General features: G+C 39.2%; 1 protein-coding gene across 1 annotated transcript in view; it reads left to right on the top strand.

Moving 5' to 3' along the window:
• Positions 1-27,859, top strand: part of LOC126203176 (retinoblastoma-binding protein 5 homolog) — a 77,651-nt gene that overhangs the window by 40,808 nt on the left and 8,984 nt on the right. Inside the window, exons 7-9 of the mRNA XM_049937417.1 lie at positions 3,374-3,493; positions 12,317-12,470; positions 24,567-24,779. Coding sequence (XP_049793374.1) covers positions 3,374-3,493; positions 12,317-12,470; positions 24,567-24,779 — 487 coding nt within the window. The remainder of the gene's footprint in view (positions 1-3,373; positions 3,494-12,316; positions 12,471-24,566; positions 24,780-27,859) is intronic.

The raw sequence follows: 27,859 nt of genomic DNA on the forward strand, positions 1-27,859 counted from the left end.
GAGGCGCTCTGCATCGCGGTGTAGCTTGCTCGCCAGGTTTCGAGAGGGTGCGTTTCTGGATGAGGTATCGAATATATTGCTTCCCCCTACTTATACCTCCCGAGGAGATCACGAATGTAAAATTAGAGAGATTAGAGCGCGCACGGAGGCTTTCAGACAGTCGTTCTTCCCGCGAACCATACGTGACTGGAACAGGAAAGGGAGGTAATGACAGTGGCACGTAAAGTGCCCTCCGCCGCACACCGTTGGGTGGCTTGCGGAGTATAAATGTAGATGTAGATGTAGAAACTATTTCTGTACTGTTTCTCTCTTAAACAGAGCTTGGGAAAGTGTGGCCTTAAATCTTTTTGTGCGTACTCTGATTTATTTTGTCATGATGATCATTTCTCCATATGTAGGTAGGTGCCAACATAATATTTTCCCACTCAAAGGAGAAACTTGATTATTGAAATTTCACAAGAAGATCTTGCCACAACAAAAAAGCCTTTGTTTTGATGATTGCCTCATCACTCGTGTATTGTGTCCATGGCATATTTCATGATAATACATAATGAGCTGCCATTCTTTGAAGTTTTTCAGTGTCCTCCATCAGTCCCATCTGATGTGGATCCCACACCGCACTGCAGTATGCCAGAAGAGGTCAGACAAGTGTGGTGTTAACAGTCTCTTTAACAGACCTGTTGCACTTTATAAGCGTTTTGCCAATAAATCACAGTCTTTGTTTCGCTTTACCCACATTATGTATGTGGTAATTCCAATTTAAGTTATTCATGCTTGTAATCCCTAAGTATTAAGTTGAATTTACAGCCAATTTGTGGGATTTATTGTGTAACTGAAATTTAGTGGTTTTCTTTTAGTAATCACGTGGATGACTTCACACTTTTCATTATTTAGAGTTAACTGCCACTTTTTGCACCATGTAGATATCTTGTCTAAATCATTTTCCAATTGGTTTTGATCATCTGATGGCTTTAGAAGATGGCAAACGACTGCATCATCTGTAAACAATCTGAAAGGGCTGCTCAGACCGACTTCTATGTCGTTTATGTAGAGCAGGGACAGCAGAGGATCTATAACACTTCCTTGAGGAATGCCAGATATTACTTCTGTTCTACTCAATGACTTTCCATCTTTTAATATGAACTGTGACTTTTCTGACTGGAAATCATGAATCCACACACCACTGAGGCAATACTCCATAGGCACACAGTTTGATTAGAAGACACTTGTGAGGAATGGTTTCGGAAGCCTTCTGGCACTGTAAAACTATGGAATCAGTTTGACATCTCCTGTCAATAGCACTCATGTCTTCATGAGAATAAAGTGCCAGTTGTGTTTGACAATAATGATTTTTTCTGACTCCATACTGACCATTTGTCAATAAACAGTTTTGAGGTAATTCATAATGTTGAATATGTGTTCAAGTATCCTACTGAAGCTTGGTGACATTAGTGATATGGGGGCTATCATTTTTGTAATACGCCTTTAAGCAGTAGCATGTTTTTTACCGGTCCATAGTGCCATTTTGAATGGATATCAGTATCAGGGTCAGTGGCAAATCTATGAGAATAAATAGATAGGTGTGTGACATGTGGAAGTTTTATTTGGTCTGGGGAATGTATTTGGATAGCCTAAGTTGTAAGGCTACTGCTCAAGATGAGCACTTTAGGTGGAACAACTATACCTGTTATATTTAAGTTGAATTTCCGGAATAAATTTCAGCAGTCAATGGAAAATGCTTATTGTTCAGACGGCACCACTTCTGTATTCAATTCCTAATGTAGCATTATATTCACAGGGTTCCCAAATCATCCGTTTCACTGCCGCACTTTAATGTCTGCTTGATGCAAGATACCTTGTCGTGTTTTGCACTCAAATACAGTGAGTTTCCTTGAGAGAGAAAAGCTTCTAGTAAGAAGTTATCTTGGATGTAGGAAGCATGGTTCATTTTTACGATGCCAGCTCTTTTTCAACAAGTTTTGTTTCAAGGGTTACATCTCTCTCTAATTTTATGATGCCAGTTTTGTGAAGAAAACAGGGACTTCCATTATTTACCCTTATGGAGATTTTAAGTACTTATGCATTAAAATGTCCGTACAGCTCACTTGCTGATCAGCATTATATTAATTTGGTAATTCATCGCCCGAAATAAACAATATTATCTGCTATTCCATTTATATCAGTGAATTATATCCCCCCCTTCATAATTAACTCAAGTTACAGTCGTTCTGCAATGAACAGGAGTTGTCATGAAACAAGAGAGAGAACAGAGGTAGGGAGGCTGCAGAGAGGGGGGGCTGTGAGTGTAGAATGGGTGAAGATGAGTGTGGAATATTGGTTAGTGGATATCGAGACCTGGAGGAGTGGGACCAAACAATGTGTTGCAATGATAGTTCTAATTTACAGTATACACAAAAGCTGGTACTCCAAGGAATGATCTAGGTGACAGATTGTAGAGCAGCTGTTATAGTTAATGCTGTGTGCAGGTGTGTGCTCTGCCATTAGGTTGTCAGCTCTGCTCGTGATCACAGTTTGATGTTAGCCATTAATTCGGGTGGGGGCTGGGTTTGGTTCTACCTGTATAAAAGACTGTGCACAAGCTACAGCTGTGCTGGTATATAATGTGATTACTTTCACAGATAGCCCTGTGTCTGATATGATAGAGTAAGCCTATGATGGGATTGGAATGGGGTGTGCTGTGTGGGTGTATTGCACAGGTCTTGTGCCTCAGTCTTTTATAGAGGTATGGTCAATGTAGCAAAGGGTTGGGAGTAGTTGTGTAGAAAGATGGAAAATAGGATTATTTCATAGAGGGGATGGGCAGTGTATTACTGCTTTTGGGAGGGGTGGGAAGGATTGTGGGTAGGTTGGTCCTCAGCTTTTGGCATGATGGTAAGTAGTTCAAGCTCTGGTAAAAGATAGGATATACCTGTAGTGGGACTGAAACAAGGTTTTCTAGGTGTTGCTGAAAAGGTTGAAAAACAGATTTTGGGAGGAAAGTTAGCTATAAGACTCTGATTCTTCTGCAGTTGCCTTCGAAAGTAAATACGTGTTGCCCAAATTTCATTATTGGCTTCTGTTACACTTTTTTGTGTAACAATAGAATTTGTTAATGTGCTTCCTGTTAGGTGGTGGGTGTGGAAAAAATTACAGAATAATTTGATTTTGTGATTGTTGTAAGGTACAGGAATTTTAGTTTGACTCAGATTATTTAAACCATTTGTTATATGTACAATATTTGCCATATTTCTCTGTAGCAAGTATTTTCCTTATGTGTTTGTTGCTAACTGTGTTGCCCACCTGTTTATTTTGAAGGCTTTTTTGTATAGTTTATTAAATGTTTTTCATAGATATAATTAATTTTTGCCAACAGCTGTTTCCTGGTGAACACTGCTGATCGCGTCATCAGAGTTTATGACAGCAAGGAAGTTTTAGCATGTGGGAAAGATGGTGAACCAGAACCCATCCAGAAATTACAGGACCTGGTCAACAAGTTTGTACCTACCTACATTCTGTGGTGATTTTATGCAATTTTCATTTCTATCTTATAAACTACTGCATTTGTTTGTTTGTTTGTGTGTGTGTGTGTGTGTGTGTGTGTGTGTGTGTGTGTGTGTGTGTGCGTGTGAGTGTGAGTGATTCTGCTACAAACTTTAGCCAAGCATATGGGGAGGACTGTATGAGTAGCGCGCACTGCTACGAGTTCTTTAAACGTTTTCAACAGGGCTGAATGTCAGTCTGTGATGATTCCAAGTCTGGACATCCTTACATATCAACAGATGATGGCCATGTAGGTAGCATTTGTGTTGTGATTCACAGAAATCATCATTTAACTGTTAGGGAAGTTGTTGAGGAGTGGGCATCAGCGTAGGATCGTGCCATCAAATTTTGAGTGAAAACTTGATATGTGTCGTGCCAGTGCAAAATTTGTACTGTGTTTGATGACTGTAGATCAGAAACAGACCCGTGTTGAAATGTGCAAGGAACTGCTTGCCGCTGTTAATGACAATGAAAACTTTCTTAAGAACATCATAATAGGTGATGAGACGTGAGTGTGCTGGTAAAATGCTGCGACGGCAGTCATTGCAGCGGGCGGGTGAAGGGTCACCTCATCCAAAAAAAGCATGCATAAGTTGGTCAAAGATCAAGGTGATGTTGGTTGTTTTTTTACAAAGGCATTATCCATCATGAATTTGTGCCATGTTGTCAGATGGTAAACAAGGAAGTCTACCAGGGAATCCTAGTGCGCATGAGGGATGCTGTGTACAGGAAGAGGCCTGAATTGTGGGATAATGAGAGTTGGATGTTGCATCATAACAATGCACCAGCTCACACATCACTGCTTGTCTGCAGCTATGTAGCAAAACACCACATTCTCGTTGTGCTCCATCCACTGTATTCTCCAGATCTAGCCTCAGTAGACTTTTTCCTGTTTCCCAAACTGAAACGCATTGAAAGGATATCATTTCCAAGCCATAGAGGAGATATAGGACAATGTGACGAGAAACCTGCATTTTGTCCCACAAAATGTGTTCCAGGAGGTGTTCCAAAACTGGAAGAAATAAAGGGAATGGTGTATTGCCATTAGAGGGGACTATTTTGAAGGGAACAGTGCTTAAAATGTTGTACAATAAGCAATAAATCTGATACAGCAAAAGTTAATTTTTTTTAACACACCTTGTAGTTGTGATATCTAAGTTTTTCTCATTGTTTATTAACTTAGATACTGCTGGGTCCTCAGTTGATACAAATTTATAAAACGAAGTCATTATTCCACACTGGCTGTTCTAAAGATTTTTCAGAAATCCAGTTCGGAATAATGTCCTCCTCTAAAAACTTTTTTCTTTGTGATGATTGATAATATGTTTCTGGATTTTTGGATCAGTTTTTATTCTGTTTTTGCAACAGACCTAGTTCTCTTCTTCAGCTACTATGTGTAACTGTTGTACGTTCTTTGCCAGGACTCCAACCCCGGCATATGAGGCGTTGTTGTTGTTGTTGTTGTTGTTGTTGTTGTACACCTCCCTCCAATACTTAAAGTGGGTTCAAGTCTCATCATTGCTGCATCAATTGAGGCATTGTTTCTTTTTTGCACCCATTACATTATTTTGTGGAGACACATTGCCTTGGTGTTTTCCCAGCCCATTTAAAAATAGATTGCAATAGCTTCAATTGAAATTTCTGCCTCTTATTATTATTTTCCATTGTTTGATTTTAGTATTATTATTATTCAGATGCTCTTACGACTTCTTAGTTCCACTGCCCCAGAGTCTGCACCTTCATACTGATTTTGTTATGTCTAATATTGAACTTAAAATGTCAAAACTTGTATCAGCATCCTTTTCCATTCTATAGATTTTTTTTATTTATTCTCATTTGATGAGTAACTCTTTTTCTTTCGCTGTCACTAAGACAAATATGTTTCATAATATTTAATCTGAACGAGAATAAGACTTCAACTTTCTTATTGCAATCCCTAGCATAAAATCACTGGTATAGCAGTAAATGACAAAACAGTGATTCCATATACCTTTAGAAACAAAACTTAACATCCAGTATATATATGTATTATTATTTTATGTTATGTAAAACCATCATTTGTAACTGAATTCATTTACATTAAGATGCTTACAATGTCATCTAGATGGAAAATGTTTGTGCATATATATTCCATCACGTTTTCCTCTTTGATAATATTTCGTTCAAATTTGATGCCATTTTGTACAACGGTCCTTTTGTTTACAGTATTTAGAAACTGGAATTTTAATTATAATCATTGTGCATGTTCTGTACATGTAATTGTGCAGATTATTCATTGTTACTTTCTGTAGTACACACCAGTTGTTTCAGAATGGTTTAGGGTGGTAAAGACATGGTAATATGTCTTATAATAACCATAGAGTGTAGAGTGATGGAAGTATGTTGCATTTGCATATAGCAGTGACAGGAATTCACTGGAATGTTTGACAACTAATTACACAGGCAATGGTAGAGCCTAATGAAATGATGTATGTGGAAAGACAAACGTGAGTAAATTTCCAGAATGTATTGTTCACTCTCAAACGAAGTGTGCACTTTTTGAAACTTCTTGGCAGATTAAAATGATGTGTAAGACTGGTACTCAAACCTGGAACTATAGTTTTCACAGGCATTCTTGTTGTCAACTGAGCTAACCAGACATCACTTAGAACACACCCTCACAGCTAACTTTGCAAATGCCTCTTTTTTTTTTATTTTCCAAACTTCAAAGCTCTTCTGTGTTCCTTGCCGTACAAGGGAATGGTCAGACTTGTCATGCCGAAACATGTATTGCTTTTTTTTTAAAAAAATCACGAACATGGCTGTGTTTCCTGCTTGGCGGTTGCAGTGACGGCTGGCCACCCCTGGAAATGGCGAGTTGCGAGCATTGTCCGCATGGTCGGGAAGTGCAGTCGTCTTATCACAGCGTTCACTAAAAAGGAATATCGCTGCATGGTTTTGGTGGAAAGGGGAAACGAATATTCGTTTCTGTGGCATGCACGTCCTTTTAATTTCTGGTACGTATTTCGAAACATACCGTCCTGAAACTGGTTAGAGATGTGAAAGATGTTCTGTACATGTTCATCTATACTCCACAAGCCACTTAATGGTGAACATTCAGTCTCCCCTCACAGGTGATGGCGAACCCTGTAAATGTTTTGCTGCTTGCCATGGAGATATACCACAGACGCCAAATGAAGCAATCAACAGAAAACACGCATGAAGACTATGTGTTGTGCGACATGGTTGTTAAACTTCTAGATGAGCATGTAAATGGCGCAGACATGTGGCTAGAAACAACTGAAACACTCGATATTGCAGACTGTGAATCTACAGACGGTGAAGACACCGACGAAAGTTGCACTCATGAAGACTCTTCGAGTGATAGTGTCACGTACCATCATCAATTATCTCCGAAAGTAACACCAGCAACTACAATTACCTTATCAGACAAAGAAAAGGTGGTGACGTATTGGTTGAACGAAAGTGGTAAGAAACGCCTACGTGTCAGTACTGTTCAAAATAAGTATCGCTTTGTCCGTTCTGAACGTGAATTGTATAGATGGAAAAAGGAAGTCACTGGATGATGTAAGAGTCGACTGGAAATTGCGACGGAGATAAATGCACGACTTTTTGAGCTATTTTCTGATGCCAGACAACAGTCATTTAGTGTCAGCGATACAACTTTGCGTGATTAGGCGTTAGAGATTGCCAACGCAATAGGCGCTAAAGAATTTACAGCTTCCCAAAGTTGGATTAGTCGCTTCAAAAGATCACATAAAATTGTGGCAAGAAAAATAACAAAATTTGTATCGAGAAACAGGTCGGAAAATGTAGTGACACAAATCGAAATGATAGAAGCTTTTCTTATGAATGCAAAAAATAAGATTGCTAGTTTAAGTGAATCGTACGTGTACAATGCAGATCAGTCAGGTTTTCAAAACGAAATGCGTGCGAAAAGAACAGTGTCATTCAAAGGGGAAAAACATGTTGAGGCGATTGCGCAGTCCACGACTGCACTCACTCATTCATACACTATAATGCCCATAATTAGTCTGGATGGTTCATTGCTGCCTAAATTATATGTGTGTCATCAAGAACCAACTGGACATTTTGGACCATGTGTCAAAAGAACAATGTTCTACGCAAACAGTTTTGTGGTAGACGCATCAAAGTCTGGAAAAATGGGAAATGAAAGCGTTACACTTTTCCATGCGTCATGCTTTTCTTCCGTTCTGCGGGAACAAATCTCCTTATAGATTCGTGGCCAGGTCATAAAAGGTCTGATTCATTAAAAGCTGTATTTCGAGCCCACACTGACAAAGAAGTAGAGATACTTCAGATTCCACCCGGCACGACAAACGTAATTCAACCTTTAGACAGAGAATTTTTCCATCAGCAGAAGGCATTTTACAGAAAACTAACAGAGAAAATTATTGTGAGCAGATCACTGCAATTTCCTGTCTTATCACCGTGACAATATTCTCAAGCTGCAATCAGTAGTACATTATCAATTTTCCTCCCCACGGTTTCAGAATTTGATTAAATATGCGTGGCACACCTCAAAATATACTGATACTAGGCCTGATTCATTCCCAAAAACCAGCCTAGTTTTGTCTACGGACATCTAAAAACGTCTGTGATTCGCAGGGCTGTCATATGTCGTCTTTGCTTGTATGTTCTTGGTGCACAAAACACCTATGTTTTGAACATAGTATCAATATTTCGCATTTTTGCGGTAATTACAAGAAATAAAATTTGGACCTCTTCTAAACCGTATATTTATTTGTGTCTATTTCATAGCTATTTGGAAAGAATGTTGTAGATAACATATCAGCCATATTTGTCAATGAATGTTTAATTATCATATGATCGCTTTCACTGGGGGAATCAGCTTTCTCACTGTTGTGACCTGAGAGCATTGGTATATCGTAGCAAGAGAGGTCATGGTTGTACAAGAGACAGTTATAAGCGCGGAAACCATGCGACAATAATGCCTTACTTCATAAAATTGTTTACAGACTTCCAGGTCATGTCAGCAGCTAAAATTCTGCATACCGACTTCTTGCAGTGTTAACTCACAGTGGTAAAAAAAGCAACACAGGTTTCGACATGACAAGTCTGACCATTCCCTTGTTAGTCAGCTGTGCTTGAGTATACTGATCTGCAGTAGTCATATTTTTAAGTTGGGTTACCTTGTTATTGATTTCATGCACTGTGAACATGTAACCTGTTCTTTGTCGTTTTTAATGATAGCTTTGCAAGTAACATATTAGTCTTTTGTGTTTAGTATAAAGTCATAAGTTTTGTATAGTGTTATGTATAAGTAAATGTCTGTAGTTGTTTTTGTTATGTTTTTCTTTTTATCATATCTTTAATTGCGATGCAATGTTAGATTAAATCTGCATACCACAAAAATATGAAATTTAAGTTATGTTTAAGAGATATGTACAGAGTGTTTCGAAACTCACATTACAAACTTCTGAGACTTGTAGATCGGAGTGAGTACATAATATTTTGAATAGGAGCCCATGTCTGGAAATGTACCATTTCTGTTGTGCAACTTTTCAATTCGGATGTTTTAACTCAGCCACATCAGTTGGAGGAATTGAATTAGGAGTGGCACAGTACAAAAGACTATTTTTCTGTGTCAAAAGTATGGTTCAGATTGTTGTTATTCTGATTGATTAAAACATTTAAAAAGCATTTATGGTCAATAGTCTCACAAAATATGTTATTTTTAAGTAATTAAAGCTTAAAAATCATTAAATATCAGGATCTAGTCATGTGTTTGAAAACACGCTGTTATTGGCTGATGCTCTGGTGACATCAAAGACTGGGAGTAGGATGAAGATATATGTGTGTTATAGGAGCGCTAGCCGAAGGTACGAGGTTTTTACGTACTTTTTTTGCGAACACTTTGGCTGTTGAGTGATGTAAAACACAATGACTACTTTTAAGTAGCAATAGAAAGAAATTTTGTGAACAGTGATAGTCAAAACCTTGCAAAAGTTAATGCAATTATGCTCCACCCATTTAGAGTGGCACTAAGTGTAACAATTTACATTCTTTTCCCTGCTCCCTGCAACATCATTAAATTTACTCAAAACTAAGGAACTGCATAACTTTCGCAAATCGGTTCATATATTATATCTAGATTGTCGACTGTCTGTCACGAGATGGAACCCACAACACAATAAAACTATTCTTGGTAAAACTTAACAACAGGTTTCTTTTCTATAAGACACTCAGATCTAGCAGACGTTTTGTGGTGCAACGGATAGCCATCGTATTGTAAACAAAGAGGTCACAGGTTCAAATCCTGGAAGGGTTACGTATTTTTAAAAGTTTGACATGAAATACAAAATCAGTGTTAGCAAGAACTGATTGAAGCGGGTGATGTAGCTTCACATTAGTCATAGTCTGAGAAATGGACAACAGTGGATGAATGCATTTACTTTGAAAACAGACACTTCACTTTTTTGTAAAGTATTGCTAGTAGTAAAGATATCACCATGGTACAATGAGGTGTAGGACGATGAGGTTATACGGAGAGATATAAAGCGTATACAACATGCAGGTGACACAAATGTATAAGGGCTGTGATGTTTGTGAGTGCAAAGTAACACTAGCATCTGAAGCAGACTTATTTCAGCTTTATGCAGGATGATAAAGGTGCAAAATTTCAAACAGTAAGGTTCCTAGCTGGACAATACACAGATAAAAACATTGTTTCTAGTAAAGTAAAAAGTGTGTGGTTACATTAACTAGAAAATATCTTTTTGAATGTGACGTGTTAACAGCAGTTGCAAATGTAAGCGCATGTAAACAGCAACACAATAATATTCTGTTTCTGATTGGTGTGGTGAAGTTTTGTAATTGTGATTTGGTTTCCATGTGCGAGGACTGTCAAGTCATTTTAAAAATAAGTTAAAATGTTCTTTCCAGTTAGATTCGAACCAACAGTCTATGCACGTAATCTTATAAAATTCAACAGTCTACCGCATAACAACTGAGCTACCAAATAATTCATTGTAACAGTGGGAGAGCATATCTCAGAGTTAAGTTAACTTTAACTTCAAAATGCAGCGCATTTTTGTTTAAGGTAGTGAATTGGTGCGTCGACTTTGTAGCAATTTGCTGATACAGTGTAGCATCAATTTACACATCTTCACTTTTCAGGAGTTTTTATATATGTATTTGTACTGTATGATACTACAGACCATTTGTAACAAATTTTCTGAAACACTAATTCCAAAACAAGATGTCACTGTGACTTAAATTATTGCAGTAGGAGCAATGAGCTAGCTAGTGACGCCACAGGCATCATATGACTCGACTGGAGCGTGTTAGTTGTCTTTCATGTTATTTGGATTTTATTTCCGTTTTTATAAAAGAATAGTGAAATTCTAGAGGAAAAAAAATGTGTTAGGTACATGAAATGACATAATCAATCATTTAAGACAATTTCCAGAAAACAGTCAAGTGCCCAATTATTAGGCAACAATTCGAAAGGAAACATAATGAAACATCCATTTATCACTTTAGCACATTGTTTGTATTAACACTTAAACATTATGTGTTTACATTATTCCAAAACAAAAAGAACCCAGCCTTCTGTACATACAGAACGTAATATTTTAAGTGTTAATACAAATAAATGTGCTTAAGTTATAAAAAGATGTTTCTTTGTGTTTCCTTTTGAAGTATTACCTAATAATTGTACTGTACCACACCTAATTCAATTCCTCCAGCAGAAGTGGATGAATTAAGCATCTGAATTGAAACCACAGTAGAATGGAAAAGGCATGTTTCCAGTCACGGGTTCCTGCTCAAAATATTGTGTACACACTTCCCTCTACAAGTTCTAGAAGTTTGTAACTGGAACTTCCAAACATTTTGTATGTTAATTAACTCACAACAGTGAAATATTCATTGAAGAAGTTGTACACTCACACATTTTCTGTTTTCACTGAGCAGGATAGGACAGTGATTGAAATACTGGACCTATTTTCCAGAGATGTGGAATTCAGATTGCATATGACCTTGATTTAGGTTTTTTGAGGGTGTCGTATATCAGTTGAGACAGTTGTCAAGATGCTTCCTTAAACAAGGCATCGTCAAATCCTTATTTAACCAAGCATGTGCTCTGCCTCTCACATCAACATTGTCAAATTGTTGGACACTAATCTTCATTCTTTAGTCTATTTCACTTTGTGTGTGTGTGTGTGTGTGTGTGTGTGCGCGCGTGCGTGTGCGCCCCTTTTTTTTTCCCCCCCAAACAGAATAATGTTAGTTTAGCTTCTTTTAAGAATCGGATCATTTCATCAAAGCTCATGTTGTTGTTATTTATTTCAAATTGGAAATTGTTGATGAAAGTTGTACATAAATTAATGTTTTCTTTGATGGATGCTAATATATGAGGTCAAAAAATACAGTAATGCAGTACAACTCATACCTGTATTGTAACAATATATGGCATTTTTGAGGCTGCCAGTGTTCTTGTAGATCCGTGATGTAAATATTATATAAAATATTTAAGCATATATTACCTCTGCATCCCAGTTTTATTTCAAATCATTCAGTATGAGCTAAAAAGAATAAATCCCAAATCTTGTGACAGCTTTGTTTGAAGGAGGTGGAGCTCATTCATCCCACAGTAATCTGTGGAGTCAGAGCTTGCTCCCTCTGCTCACCCCCATTTATTATTGCCCAAGAAAAAAGTATGTGGTTCTTACATAAACGTAAGTTGTTTTGCCATGACATAAAATGATGCTGTGCTTTTCTGCTTTTACAGAACCATGTGGAAAAAATGTTGTTTCTCTGGTGATGGGGAGTACATCTGCGCTGGTTCTGCTCGTCAACATGCGCTGTATGTATGGGAGAAAAGTATAGGAAACCTTGTGAAGATACTTCATGGTACTAAGGGAGAATTGCTGCTGGATGTTGTGGTGTGTACTATTAAATTGAAATCAAAACTGTTTTAAGTATGTCATTAAGCTCCATACTCAGACTGTGCTCCTGTTGTAATGGTTTGATTTTGCAACATTGTCCGCAAATAGATAGAGATATATTGAATGAAATGTGGTTGGCTGTCAGAAAGGCAGTGTGAGAAGCCTTCGAGGACTCTCAAAGCAGAATTGTAAAAGACATCTCACACCACTCAAAGATATTCTGGTATGTAAATGTTGTCAGTAATACCAACATTAGTGTCTGAACACTCTTGTGTGACACAGGAAATGAAATTAAGAGTAACAAAACAAAAACAGAACTTCTGAACTCTGTTTTCAAATGTACTTTTATGAAGGAAGACACAGGAGTACTGCTCTAGTTCAATTCTTGCACCATTGCAAAAATGAGTGTTTGCAGGCTTCAGAAAAAGCTGAAATCACTAAAATTGATAAAGGCCCAGGACCCAATGAAATCCCAATCGGATTTTATACAGAACCAGGTGTACCCAGCCACTCAGTCTGATCATTTCTAATGTGTATGGGAACTGGGTATACATCCTAATCTCCTTCTGTCCATCTCCTCCTCCTTCCCCGTCTCTCATTCTATCACTTCATCCTCCCATCCCTATGCCCATCTCCCTTCCCACCCCCCCCCCCCACCACCACCACCACCACCACCACCACCACCACCACCACCACAACAACATACACAACCCATCCACCCCAGTTTTGAGTGTTGTTGATTGTTGTTCAAATTCAGATTCTGGAGTATTATCCTAATCATAACCTGATAAACTAGAAATAGAACTTATCTTTTTTTCTGTGAAATCCACCCTCAAAGATGAAAACAAAACACCTTATTGTTGTGCATTAATTTACGTTTAAATATGTCTATAATGAGAAACAATATATACGGGAGAAACAGTTTGTCTAATGGCTAAAATACTCCACTATCGTTGTTAAAACTGTCATATGATGTTGGAAACAAAACAGTGAATGCATGCAGCAGAGCATTTTCTTTCTAGCAGTCAGTTTTAACAGAAAACTTGTGCATTAAAAAAAATGTAGGATATGTCCGTCTGGATGATTCTATAGAGTATTGTTTAAAATTTGAAGTAAGTTATTCAAGAATCTTTCGAGACTTTTGCTAACAGCATTGGTAATTGAACTTGGGATTAAAAAAGAGCTGAGAATAAATGCAAAAGGTCTGGCTTTTGTGGACAATCTTGCCATTCTAACCAACAGTAGAGAAGAAGTCAAACTCGCCCTGGAGAAGCTTCACAAAATTTTGCAGAAAACTGGCCTACAAATCTCCTTCGAGAAAACTTATACATGAAAAGCAAGCCTACAGATAATATCCCCAAAACAACTTAAGCTGGATTTACACTAGCAAGTCGCTTGCAGAAGTTATTGCTGCAAGTTATTGCTAGCCGCTTGCAGCTGCATTTACACAGCAGCGCAAGAATTAAGCAAGATTCTTCCGCAAGTTCTTTGGCAAGAAACTTGCGTCAACAACTTGCTGATACTTGTTTACATATGCTTTCAGTACCACTGCGAGTGTCAGCCGAAGTGTAAAATGACAAGTAGGTGGGTGAGATATGCTGCAGCTCTTGTAATTGTAATGCAAAACGTGAAAAACAAAAAGAGAAGTATTTTGGTTAGAGAGTAGATAATGAGAAGATCGCAAAATGGTGCCTGTAATAACCTTTTGCAAGAACTTAGTATCGAGAGCATGGATACTTTTGCAGAATGTCCTCAAATGATCCTGAGTATTTGTTGATGTTAATAGCGCCCGTCATATCAAAACGAGACACAAACTTCGGTACTGCTATTTTAGCAAAGGAACGTTTGCTAGTCACAGTCTGATTTATAGCTACCGGTGAGCTACGAATAAAATAGGGATTTCATTTATTTATGTGAAACATAAACCAAAAAAACTTTGAATTTTGAAATCTTTTCTTTGTTGGAGACTCATACAAGTCCCTAATGTACTTGTTTCATATTCCCGTCTGCACGATTTCTCTGATCGTACCTGATGTATGTAGAGCCTTTTTTAAAATCTTGAAAAGGGAAAATTATTTGAAGGTATGTGAAAACACAGCAATGACATTAAATTTTTATTAAAATAAACTGCATTTTACAGAATGATATGCTTATAAAAATGTCTTTTTTTTTCTAATGCTCATAAAATAGAAAGTGAATAGCTAAGAAAATAGAACATGTAATAATTACACATCGTCTTTTTCTAGACTCCTAAAACAACAAGCGAGTGGATGCAGGTGGCAAAGGGGTTGTGTCTCCAAGTTATGCTACTTTCTATGCACTTCTTTATAGATGTGTCGAATATCGACGAGATTTCATTTAAAGCGCTCATCTTCTTCACTCTATCCTTAAAGTCTCGGTTATGCACGTTCCGTATTTCGGGGTAGCTCTCCACGGCTTCAATAAAATGTTCTGTATCCTGCTTCCCGTTTCTCCTCCATTTCTGAAATCTGTTTGCATATAATACGTAAGATGGTTGTATAAAATTAAGTCACCACATTAAGTAAAATGTTAAATATGAATGTTATGCAGACGACATACTTACTATAGCTTGCGCTTCCTACTTGCAGGAAATAGAAATAAATCCTAAAAGCTGCAAGTTACTTGCAGATACTTCTTGCGTGGTGTTCACACTGGAAGCGGAAAACGTGCAGCAAGTCACTTCCGCAATAAATTGCTACAGTCGCAAGTCGACTTGGCGATGTGTTTATACTCGCAAATCGCGCGGCAAGTTCCTCTGCGCAAGTAAATTGCTGCAATAACTTGCGAGTGTAAACCGAGCATTAGTATGGGAAAGTTACACACTTCAAATAACTAGGAGAGATCATCCAACCATCAGAACTGAACACAAATGGCTAATCAAAAAGAATCTGCAAATTACAAAAAGCATATAAGTTCACTTGCAATCACTACAATAAAATATCTGTTCCTGTCAGCGCAAAACTAAGGCATTACAGCAGAGTAATTCTACAAGAAGCACTCTATTCTGCAGAAACTACAATGATTCATAGTCAAACAAAAATAAGAGAAATTGAAAATCAGGCAAGGAAAATATTCAGACCAGTTTTTTGTGTAGAAATTTGGATAAAGAGAGATGACAAATAGATAGAAACAATAACCTTTAGAAAGAAAAGGTTGAAATATTATGAATATATCAGTGTGTATTTGCATTCATTCTATTTTTAATTAAGCACAAACCACATTTGTATACAAGAAGGGTATAGAAGTGGTCAACAAAACCACCATCCAGTTTCATTGACATCCATCTGTTGCAGAATTTTAGAACATATTCTGATCTCAAGCATAATGTGGTGCCTCAATCAGAATGACCTCCATGCCATACAGCATGGATTCCAAAAGCAACAACAAGGGAATCAAGTGGATATTGTATTTGTCTTCTGGAAAGCTTGTGACTCAGTTCTACATCAGTGCTTATTAACGAAAGTATGACCATATGGAATATGAAACCTAATTTGTAACTGGATGTAGGATTTCTTAGGGTTAACATGGATGATGTACATTACTGACTTTATAAACATTATTAATAGTAACCTCAGATTTTTTGAATGTAGGTAATGCAGTTATCTGTTGTAACTACCAGAAACCACACTTAGAATTAAAGATATCACTATTGGACTGCTACTTTATCATCAAAATCTGAACATGCAGCAACACTAAAATTTGAGAATTGTTCATGGAAATATCTACATCTACATAGATACTCTGCAATCCACCACAAGACATGTGGTAGAGGGTACCCTGTACCACTACTAGTCATTTCCTTTCCTGTTCCCCCTCGCAAATAGAGCAAGGGAAGAACAACTACGAGCCCTGATTTCTCATATCTTATCTTTGTGGTCCTTACGCGCAATGTATGTTTGAGGCAGTAGAATCATTCTGCAGCCAGCTTCAAATGCCAGTTCTCAAAATTTTCTCAGTAGTGTTCCTCGAAAAGAAGTCACTTCCCTTCAGAAATTCCCATTTGAGCTCCTGGAGCATGGCTGTATAACACTTGCCTGTTGTTTGAATCTACCAGAAATAAATCTAGCAGCCCGCCTCTGAATTGCTTCAATATCTTCCTTCAATCCGACCTGGTACGGATCCTAAAGACTCAATCAGCATTCAAGAATAGGTCACACTAGCATCCTACATGCGGTCTCCATTACAGATGAACCACTTTCCTAGAATTCTCCCAATAAACCGAAGTCAACCATTTGCCATCCTTACCACAGTCCTCAATTGCTCATTACATTTCATATCGCTTTTCAACTTTACGCACAGATGTTTAAACGACGTGACTGTGTCAAGCAGGACACAGCTAATGCTGTATCTGAACATTACGGGTTTGTTTTTGGACCTATCCACATTAACTTACATTACGAGGTGCATTCAAGTTCTAAGGCCTCTGATTTTTTTTCTAATTAACTACTCACCCGAAATCGATGAAACTGGCGTTACTTCTCGACATAATCGCCCTGCAGACGTACACATTTTTCACAACGCTGACGCCATGATTCCATGGCAGTGGCGAAGGCTTCTTTAGGAGTCTGTTTTGACCACTGGAAAATCGTTGAGGCAATAGCAGCACGGCTGGTGAATGTGCGGCCACGGAGAGTGCCTTTCATTGTTGGAAAAAGCCAAAAGTCACTAGGAGCCAGGTCAGGTGAGTAGGGAGCATGAGGAATCACTTCAAAGTTGTTATCATGAAGAAACTGTTGCGTAACGTTAGCTCGATGTGCGGGTGCATTGTCTTGGTGAAACAGCACACGCGCAGCCCTTCCCGGACGTTTTTGTTGCAGTGCAGGAAGGAATTTGTTCTTCAAAACATTTTCGTAGGATGCACCTGTTACCGTAGTGCCCTTTGGAACGCAATGGGTAAGGATTACACCCGCGCTGTCCCAGAACATGGACACCATCATTTTTTCAGCACTGGCGGTTACCCGAAATTTTTTTGGTGGCGGTGAATCTGTGTGCTTCCATTGAGCTGACTGGCACTTTGTTTCTGGATTGAAAAATGGCATCCACGTCTCATCCATTGTCACAACCGACGAAAAGAAAGTCCCATTCATGCTGTCGTTGCGCGTCAACATTGCTTGGCAACATGCCACACGGGCAGCCATGTGGTCGTCCGTCATCATTCGTGGCACCCATCTGGAAGACACTTTTTGCATTTTCCAGTTCATTTTCATGCAGGATTGTGTGCACAGAACCCACAGAAATGCCAACTCTGGAGGCGATCTGTTCAACAGTCATTCGGCGTTCCCCCGAAACAATTCTCTCCACTTTCTCGATCATGTCGTCAGACCGGCTTGTGCGAGCCCGAGGTTGTTTCGGTTTGTTGTCACACGATGTTCTGCCTTCATTAAACTGTCACACCCACGAACGCACTTTTGACACATCCATAACTCCATCACCACATGTCTCCTTCAGCTGTCGATGAATTTCAATTGGTTTCACACCACGCAAATTCAGAAAACGAATGATTGCACGCTGTTCAAGTAAGGAAAACGTCGCCATTCTAAGTATTTAAAACAGTTCTCATTCTCGCCGCTGGCGGTAAAATTCCATCTGCCGTACGGTGCTGCCATCTCTGGGACGTATTGACAATGAACGCGGCCTCATTTTAAAACAATGCGCATGTTTCTATCTCTTTCCAGTCCGGATAAAAAAAAATTGGAGGCGGAGGCCTTAGAACTTGAATGCACCTCGTATTTTACATTCAGAGTTAGCTGCCATTCATCACATTAAATAGAAATTTTATCCAAGTGATTTTGTACTCTCCTGCTGTCACTCAACTTTGACACCTTATATTGTACACCACAGCATCACCAGCAAACAACTGCAAATTGCTGCCCATCCTGTCCACCAAATCATTTATGTGTATAGAAAATAATAGCAATCCTACCACACTGAGGCACTCCTGACGATACCATTGTCTTGCTGTTGAGGACAACATACTAGGTTCTATAACTGAATAAATCTTTGAGCAACTCGCACATCTGTGAACCTATTCCATATGCCTGTACCTTCTTTAACAGCCTGCAGTGGGTACCGTGTCAAACACTTTCTGCAAATCTAGAAATATGGAATCTGTCTATTGCCCTTCATCCATAGTTCACAGTATGTCATGTGAGAAAATGGCAAGCTGAATTTCGCAAGAGCGATGCTTTCTAAAACCATGCTGATTCATGGTCATCATATTCTCATTCACAAGAAAATGTATTATATACTCGAACTGAGAATCTGTTCAAGAATTCTGCAGTAAACTGACATTAGGGATACTGGTGTGTAATTTTGGGAGTATATTATTTTGCCCTTCTTATATATATGGGAGTCAGCTGCACTTCTTTTCCAGTCAATTGGGACTTTTTGCGCTGGGCTAGAGATTTATGATAAATGCAAGCTAGGTAAGGGGCCAATACTGTAGAGTACTTCTTGAAAAACCAAATTGGGTTGGACCTGGTGACTTACATGTTTTCAGCTCTTTCATTTGTTTCTCTATGCCAGGGATGCTTATTACTGGGTCGTCTATACAGGGGTCTGTTTGATGGTCAAACTACAGTATGTTTATATGGTTCTCTTTCATCAACAATAACTAAATGTGAAACTTAGAACTTTGGCTTTTATTTTGCTGTCTTCAATTGCCACACCAGTCTGATCAACAAGTGACTGGATAGAAGCCTTAGACCCACTTAGCAATTTTACATAAAACTGGAATTTTCTCAGGCTGTCTGCCAGATATTTTGCTAAGGTATGATGGTGGTAGTCGTCGTATGCTTCACACATAGATGTTTTCACATATGCATGAATCTCTATTAACCTTAACTCGTCAAACAGCCTCTGCTTCCTCAGCATTTTCTGAATCTTGTTATTAAACCTCGGTGGGTCTTTTCCATCCTTACTACTACTTACTAGGCACATAATTCTCAGACTACAATTTACAATCTGCTTAAACTTTGCCCATAATTCCTATTGTCCATCTTATTGGAACTAAGTTATGTCAGTTCATTGTCTAAGTGAGAGCCTAACAACTGCTTATTTGCTCTTTCCAGCAGAAACACTCACCCAGCCTTATTATCTGATTTATTAACTTTTGTAACCATAGTTGCTATAATGACATGTTCAGTAATCCCTGTTTCTATAATGACATTGTCAATAAAGTCCGGTCTATTTGTAGCTGCAAAGTCCAGGATATTTCCAATGCATGTGGGCTGCCAAACTAGCTGCTTAAGACAGTTTTCAGAAAGCACATTCAGAAGTACTTCACATGACTGTCTGTCTGTACCTCCTGCAAGATTAAAGTCACCTCTGGTTAGTATTGCAAGATCTGGATATTTATGCTCTACTCACTGCAGACTTTCTTTGAATGACTCTAGAACGGTCGCAGCAGAATTAGGTGGGTGGTAAAAAATCCAGCAATTAACTTGGTTTCACATAGACCTCTATAAGCGACCAGATGACGTCACTGTCACACTCAACTTCTACCTCAATAGAGACAATATTTTTGTCAGGTGCAATGAACACACACACACACACACACACACACACACACACATCCCGCGGCCTCTAATCTGTCTTTGATATTCGTTCCATGACTCACTAATATCTCGGAGCTCTCACTTCGGGTTTCAGCCAGCTCTCAGTCCCAAGAATAATCTGAGCATGAGAAGATTAATGGAGGACAGTAAATTCGGGAACTTTGTTAAGAGCACTTCTTAAATGAACCAGTATGAATATAAGCTACAACTATACACACCATTTCATTCAAAGAATTACTCAGAGAACAACACTCACTGCACTTTCACACTATAACTGAAGCTGTGACAATTAACCATTTCCGCCACATTCAGAAGATCAGGTAAATGGTAAATAATAAGGTCACTACATGTTGCTTACAGAGTGGGGATATTTTAAGTTCCAATTCCACCTGAGCACAAGAGTAAGTCAAATAAGTATTTGCAATTTTGCCTTATTTTCTTTAGGTTAGCTGCGTAAGGCTCACAACCTGCTAGATGGCACCATTGTCTTCACATGTGGTAGGTTACAGCATTATAACATCATACAACATTGCACTGTTATGACCTAAAATGGCCATGTGATTCTCTAGCTGCACCATAGAACAATGGGATTCCATAATCCTTTTTGGTGATCTGAATGCATACCAGGAGCAACAACTCGTAGAAAACTTTCAGCACAATACGGGGACAATATTTTGCCACAGTGAAGTGTTTACCTATGGACTGAATAGTTCAAAAGTGGTCCAATGAGCGTGAAGGATGAGGAAAGAGCAGGGTGTCCACGTACAGCCACAACGGATGCCAGTATTGAACAAATCCGTGCCGTAATTCTGAATAGCAGGCAAGTGACTGTTGATGCGACAAACCATTTGCAGATTTGCCATGGTTCTGTATACGAAGTCATGTATAACAGGCTCAGTTTTGCGAAGTCTGTGTGAAATGGGTTCCAAAACAAGCTGATGAAGAGAACAAGCATTACTGTGTGAAAATTTATGAGCACCTACTGGACCGTCATACTAACAAAGGCAGAATGTTTCTGGAATGAATCATCACTGGAGATGACCATAGATTCATCTTTTTGAGCCAGAGAATAAACACTAGTGCATAGAATGGAATCGCCCAAAATCTCCAGTTTAAAAGAAATTCAAGAGTCAACCTTAATGTGGAAAAGGGGTCAACAGTGAACAGTAAACGTTACAGTGATATGACGGTAAACAAGTTGGAGCCAGCAGTTCACAATAAATGCAGAGGTCGATTTTCCGAAGGCTTTCTTTTGTCTCATGACAATGCGCATCCATATGTTGGTGCCCACAATGCTCAAACTCTTCAGCCAGTGCATTCTGAGGTTTTGGAGCGTCCTGCATAGTTGCATTCTTGCCCTTTGGTGTTGCCATCTGTTTGGTCCACTTAAAGATGCTGTGAAAGTCATCGATTCAGCTCCGATCAACAAGTGAGAGGAGTGGTGCATAGATGGCCTGCTGTGCAACAAAAAATCTTTTTCTCAGGAGGTATCAGAAAACTTGTGCAATGGTGAACCAAGTGCATTGCAAAACAGGGTGATTATGTTGAAAAAAGATATGAAATAAAAATTAATAATTATGGAAATGACAGATTGTTACTCACTATAAAGGTGGAGGTGGTGGTGGTGGAGGAGGAGGAGGAGGAGGAGGTAAGTCCCTATGGGACCAAACAGCTGAGGTCATCAGTAGCTAGGCTTACACACTACTTAATCTAATTTAAACTAGAATGAAATTTTCACTGTGCAGTGGAGTGTGCGATGATATGAAACTTTCTGGCAGATTAAAACTGTGTGCCAGTCCGAGACTTGAACTCAGGACCTTTGCCTTTGCGGGCAAGTGCGTCACAGGAGAGCTTATGTGAAGTTTGGGAGGTAGGAGACGAGGTACTGGTGGAAGTAAAGCTGTGAAGACAGGGCGTGAGCTGTGCTTGGGTAGCTCAGATGGCAGAGCCCGCGAAAGTCAAAGGTCCCGAGTTCGAGTTTCAGTCCAGCACACATATTAGTCTGCCAGAAAGTAACTTAAACTAAGTTACACTATGAACACACACACACACACACACACACACACACACACACACACACACACACAAAGGGAGGACTCGAACCCCTGACGGGGGGGAGCTGTGTGAACCATGGCAAGGGGCCTCGGGCAATGCAGCTATAAAGATGACACATTGAGCAGCAGACAAGCACAATGAAAAGTCCTGGTACACACTAAGCTTTCAGCCAAAGCCTTCTTTAGAAAAGAAAGAAAAACACATTTGCTCAAGCAGGCACACCTCACACTCATGTGACCGCTCTCTGGCTGCTCTAGCCTGTCTGCAACTCAACATGTCATCTTTATGGTGAGTAGCAGTCTATCATTTTCATAACTGTTGATATTCCAATGTGGACTTTCCATTGTTTGATCAATAAAAATTATGCACTCTTGTTGTAATAAATTATAAAAATTGATTTGCAGATAATATTAATAGCTTTTAACCAATCATTAATACTCATGAGATAATCAAATAAAATCGATACAGGTGAATACACTGGTGCACTCATTGTATACTTGATGACACTGCTGCTATGGAAACACTTTTGTATTTGAAATTTGTGTACATTTGAGATTAGTCTATTGTGAGATTTTCAATCAGTAGTTGTACTGATGTTGATAAGCATCCCATTTAACCATGACACAATATTCATTTCATGTGAATGGTAATGGAAGAGTTATAAGCAGTGTAGCCACACGTTAAAATCGAGAAGGAGATGAAACATTTTGGATTTGACAAAATTTTAATATTGTGTTTTTCTGTTTTCTCTTCTCACATAATAAAAGATGTTCTTTGTGGCTGATGCATCGATACATGAAGCATAGAATGACATACCTGTAACACAGCTGGGGGGTGTCAGCTAGGTGTACTGCAGCCATATTTATGTTGCTGTGATGAATAGGGAACAGTGTGTCCAGGGATTGGCTTTAGAGCAGGCTGTTCCAACTTTAGTGTTGATTTCAGGCAGTTGGGTATGTGTGGGCAGCTGGGAGCCTTTGAGCACAGGAGAAGGGGGGGGGGGGGGCAGCACGGGTAGGCAAGCAGCAGATGCGCTGTACTCGGGGAGCCAAGCGATAGACAGTGCAACTGAATTGCCCTTGGTGAGTTCCCACAGGCAGGAGCGGCCAACTAGCCTGGATTATGGAGTAATAGGATTACCTGGAGGGGCTAGCCTATACTACCTATGCCTGAAAGAAGGTGAGTTGAATGGCACTTGCAGTGCCCATGCTCCATGGGACACTGTTGGAACATCCTTGTCAGAGTGTTATACCAGTACCTTTGTGCAGATCGACCAATCCTTGTGCACAGTATAACAGAAAATTTTGGAGATTCGAATTTGGCATTGTTCTGTAATGATCATCCACCTTCAGTGTAGGATGTCACCAAAATGCTGCCAAGCCATAGGAAATGGCATATATACCACGAAGGGTGCCACAGATAAATAGAAATTATGTAGCGATTGTTGAAACTGAAGTGTTTATGATCACACTCTGCAACTTAATACCAGAATAAGCTAAACCTACAATTTAGTGGACTCAGTATGAGACAGAATAGTACTTTTGACAGATAACATGTAAAAGTAATACCCCAGATGAGTGTACCCACCTGTAGTGAGGACAACTGTCAATCTTGCTATATAGATAGGTCCCTTTCATCCTGGGATCTGAGTGACCTGTTTCTTTTTTAACCTTTCCCACTCTATCTCCTCACTGAGGAAGGAACTTGCATTTCTGATAACTGGATTAACGTCATAACTTTTTTCCCTGTTTTTGTCTTTTGGCAGTGCTTAGTGGAATCACACAGGCAACCAGTTTTGGAGATGCATGAGAATTCTACAACGAATGAAAAGTCTATTCTCTTAATTTCAGGGAGAGCAAGTGCCCCCTCCATGCTTGTGGACACATTTGATAGAGTGTGTTTTGCAAACAGGCTGAAAGTGCACTCCCTGATCTGAAAACTAGTTATGGTATTTCCCTGATAAATTTAATAGAGGAGGGAGAAGCATAAGGAAAGGTTGGTTGGTTGTTAGTGGTTCCCACCTATCCCCCGCCCCCAATTAAGAAACTGCTTGTATTTACTATACAACCAGGTCACATTGTTGTGTCAGTTTCTGTTTGAATAGCATAAAACTTGTAGCTCTTTAAGTGAACAAGGCAGTGCACTCGTTAGGACAGTGAACTTGCAGAGAGTGGGATTCAGGTCCTCATCCAGCCATAATAATTTTAGTTTTCTGTGGTTTTCGTAGGTCATTTCAGTCAAATGCCAGTATATTTTGATAAAATTGTTGTTCTATTTCATAGTTGCGTTTCTTTTCTAACAACCAGGATACAGGAGGAGATGTTAAATTCAAATCCTCCTCCTCCTCCTCCTCCTCCTCCTCCTCCTCCTCTGTAGTTTTGATATTGTTTTGAGAGTGGTCACTTTAGTCTTTCTAGATTTCTTATTTTATTATTATTAACTTATTGATCCTTTTCTGCAGTGGCATCCAGTGCGTCCAATCATTGCTTCGATATCAAGTGGTGTTGTCTCTGTTTGGGCTCAGAACCAAGTAGAAAACTGGTCAGCGTTTGCTCCAGATTTCAAGGAACTAGATGAAAATGTTGAATATGAAGAACGTGAATCCGAATTTGATCTCAGTGATGAAGATAAATCTGTTGAACTTGGTCCAGAGAAACAAGAAGACGATCTTGAGGTTGGTAAAATATAGATTTTGCTATTCTTACAGAAATGTGAAATGCACATTTGTTAGTAACCATGGAACAACATCTTAAATGATTATTGAGTTTCTGATAATACAGATAATTTATTGAACAGATTATGTATGATATAATCCTATTAATCTTCCATGTTTTTTTTTTCCAATTTACGTATTGTCCAACACATACAATAATCCAAGCAAATATACAAGAAATATTTTACTTACTGCTGTGCGACGATTGTGTATATAGGTGTGTTGGCAGCCAGTTGCATCATCTCTGGTAACCAAGTGAGTTCCAAAACCTATTACATACTTCATTTCAGCAGGCTTGTTGTATCAACAGTTGATTTTGCTAAACTAAAGGCAATAGAGGTGCAATAAACATCAAACTGCTTTTAGGCATCTCTTCTTTGGTTTTTTAGTTTCAAAAATAATCTGTCACGGCAATGCCAACTAGAGCAGAAATTACACACTTGTTTTCAGTACAGTTTATGAAAGTCTTTGTCCTCTTTATTTCTGCTGAAATATCTTAATCAAATTTCAGTTTTAATTATGAGAAGTGATAACACCAGTTCGAATGTCTGTACTGTCGCAGCCCCAGGGTGCTGACCTCTACGTATTCACCCAAGAGTAGCAATACTGCCTGGTCATCAGATTCTTGAGTGTTGAGTATAGGTGATCTCAGAGATGGGTGATGCCGGGTCCATGGTGACAGTAAAGCTAGACAATGCTCTGAGAAGGTAAACAGCTTTTATTGGTGTAGATTCTATACAGTAGAGTCAGTCAGTGCACTTGGCAGAAAACCATTGAGGCAGTGGAATGTCGAATCCATTGCTGGCAGCAACTGGTGGGGTGGCCTTCCTGAGTTAGACGATGACAACACAACCCTGCAGTGAGGGGCACACATGGCGAGTGTTGCCGGCAGTCCATGACTCTGCTAGCTGGGCTCGGCATGGTCTGTGTCGAATCCAGTATCCCTGGAATCGATGGAGTGCTTGTTGGCACTGGCAAAAACTAAACATCCTCACTGGGTTAGCTGACACTAACATGCCTGTGACTGCATGGCACACCGACAGTAGACTGTCAGAAGCCCAGTCTGGTGTTAGGGTGGGACAGATTTAACATTGGGTGATGAGAGACAAATCCTCAGCGTAAGTGATCTTTGGCTGGGCTGGAAGCCCAGATATACGTTTCCAGACAGTGTTGGGTTAGAAAGACCTTTCTTGCTGTCACATATGCCCAGAACTGCCATAGGCATTGTTGTGGAGCTACCCAGCTAATCTGACCACAGCCTGTAGAGTGCAGGATGCTGAATTAGCAGTATCACACTGCACACCTCTGGAATTCCGTAACTGGCAGCTCACTTGTCCAACTGCTGTGGCCCACTCGCTTCTTAATTTATCTCTTGATGTCAAACCCATTATTTAAACAGCCTGTAACATGAGTATATACCATCTTTTTATAAATACCGTTTTCTATTAATGCTTCAAAGCCAGCCTCATTCGAACAACCAATTTTAAGCCCCCCATCCTCCCCAGAACAGTGAGTTTAATTACCAGTATTGGCTAACTACAGAGGTAAAGTAACAAAAAATAATCGCAGGGTTTTAACTTTTGCATGTTATTTCTCGTTGATCAAAGGCGTTTGAAATCAGTTATGGAAAACAGGTTTTGTACAAGTAGACCGAATGTGATCTGTATTTGTACTACTAGGGATAAAAGAATATAACTGCCCATTATGCATTAATAATTTAAATGTATCATACATAGATTAATATATGGGTTTTGTTATACTGGCGCAATGTACTTGACGTAATTACATTTGCCAAAGTACAGATATTTCACCATCTCAGTCACCAAGTCCATTCATTTGCCAGCAAAGTGCTACATATGAAGAAGTCAGGCATTGTTTGAATAATTTTACACCTTTTGCGTCTATTTTCCATCTTTCTTTTCGATCCAGGGTTTGGACTGGCACTGGCGAAGTTAAAAATAGATTTTTTTGGTGGTAAGTCTCAAAGCAGGGTACAACACACAGTGGAACGTTGCAAGTTTTGCATTGGTGTCTAGTTTCCTGTCACACTTTCTGTTTCGCGCAAACCACACATCTGCACATTTGCATACTTTTCTGCGAATGTTCACTCACAATAACAGAGCCGGAAAATGTCCCCCTGTGAATCGCAGAGGATTCTCATCATCTTAGCGCCTTCCCCTACCAGCTTTCTTCCGTTCTGTAGCATATTTTTCTAAAATCTCCCTTATGAGAGAAAGGTGAAACTCTGTGAGTGCCATTTTTCACCCTGTAGAGAGCATGAGCATTTAGAATGCACAAATCCAGAATGTGAAAAAAATACTTCTTGTACCATTTCACTGATCCGACTGAGCTCAGTAACATGTCCCAACAGTCAACTGCACCCATACTCGAATTGTAATCTACAGTACATTGCAGTTTCTTTATTTTTTCGCAAGTATTTGTGTCGGTCTTATCTGTTGCAATCATTTGTGTTGTGTGAATTGTGGTCAACGTGCACACCTGTCTCTTATCACACCAGCTGATAGCAAGGATCTAGTCAGTGGACTTAAACTCAGTTTCTCCTTGTTTTAATTTCTTCTGCAGTCTTGGCATGTTGCACCTATTTTTACGAACAGTACCACAGGCGGCTATTCCATGGTTGTGAAGCCAGAGAAACAAGTCCGAGCCAGAGTAACAATTATCGACAAATAGAATATGACTTGTTCCAAATACGGTCCCGTAAGAGTTGCCACTACGTTGCCCTAAATTGTGGAACCCAATTTCTGTTGTTGCACATGTATATACAATAAAATCCATAATATGCCCATCTGACTACACACAGTACAAATGTCTTTATTCCGAATCTACTTCACTTGTTTGGAATAAATTACTTAAAAGATAATCGGCCTTTGAACAGTAAGAGACTTTCATCTGTCCAAAGCTTGTGATGTGGATGAAATGAATAACAAAACAGCTTACGAACTTTGTCAACAATCGTCCTAATTTTAAATAGACTGTCGCCTCAAGTACTCGCAGAGTTATCACTGAAGTGCAGCATTCTC

Source organism: Schistocerca nitens, chromosome 9 (genome assembly GCF_023898315.1).
Source record: "Schistocerca nitens isolate TAMUIC-IGC-003100 chromosome 9, iqSchNite1.1, whole genome shotgun sequence".
Taxonomy (NCBI): Eukaryota; Metazoa; Arthropoda; class Insecta; order Orthoptera; family Acrididae; genus Schistocerca; species Schistocerca nitens.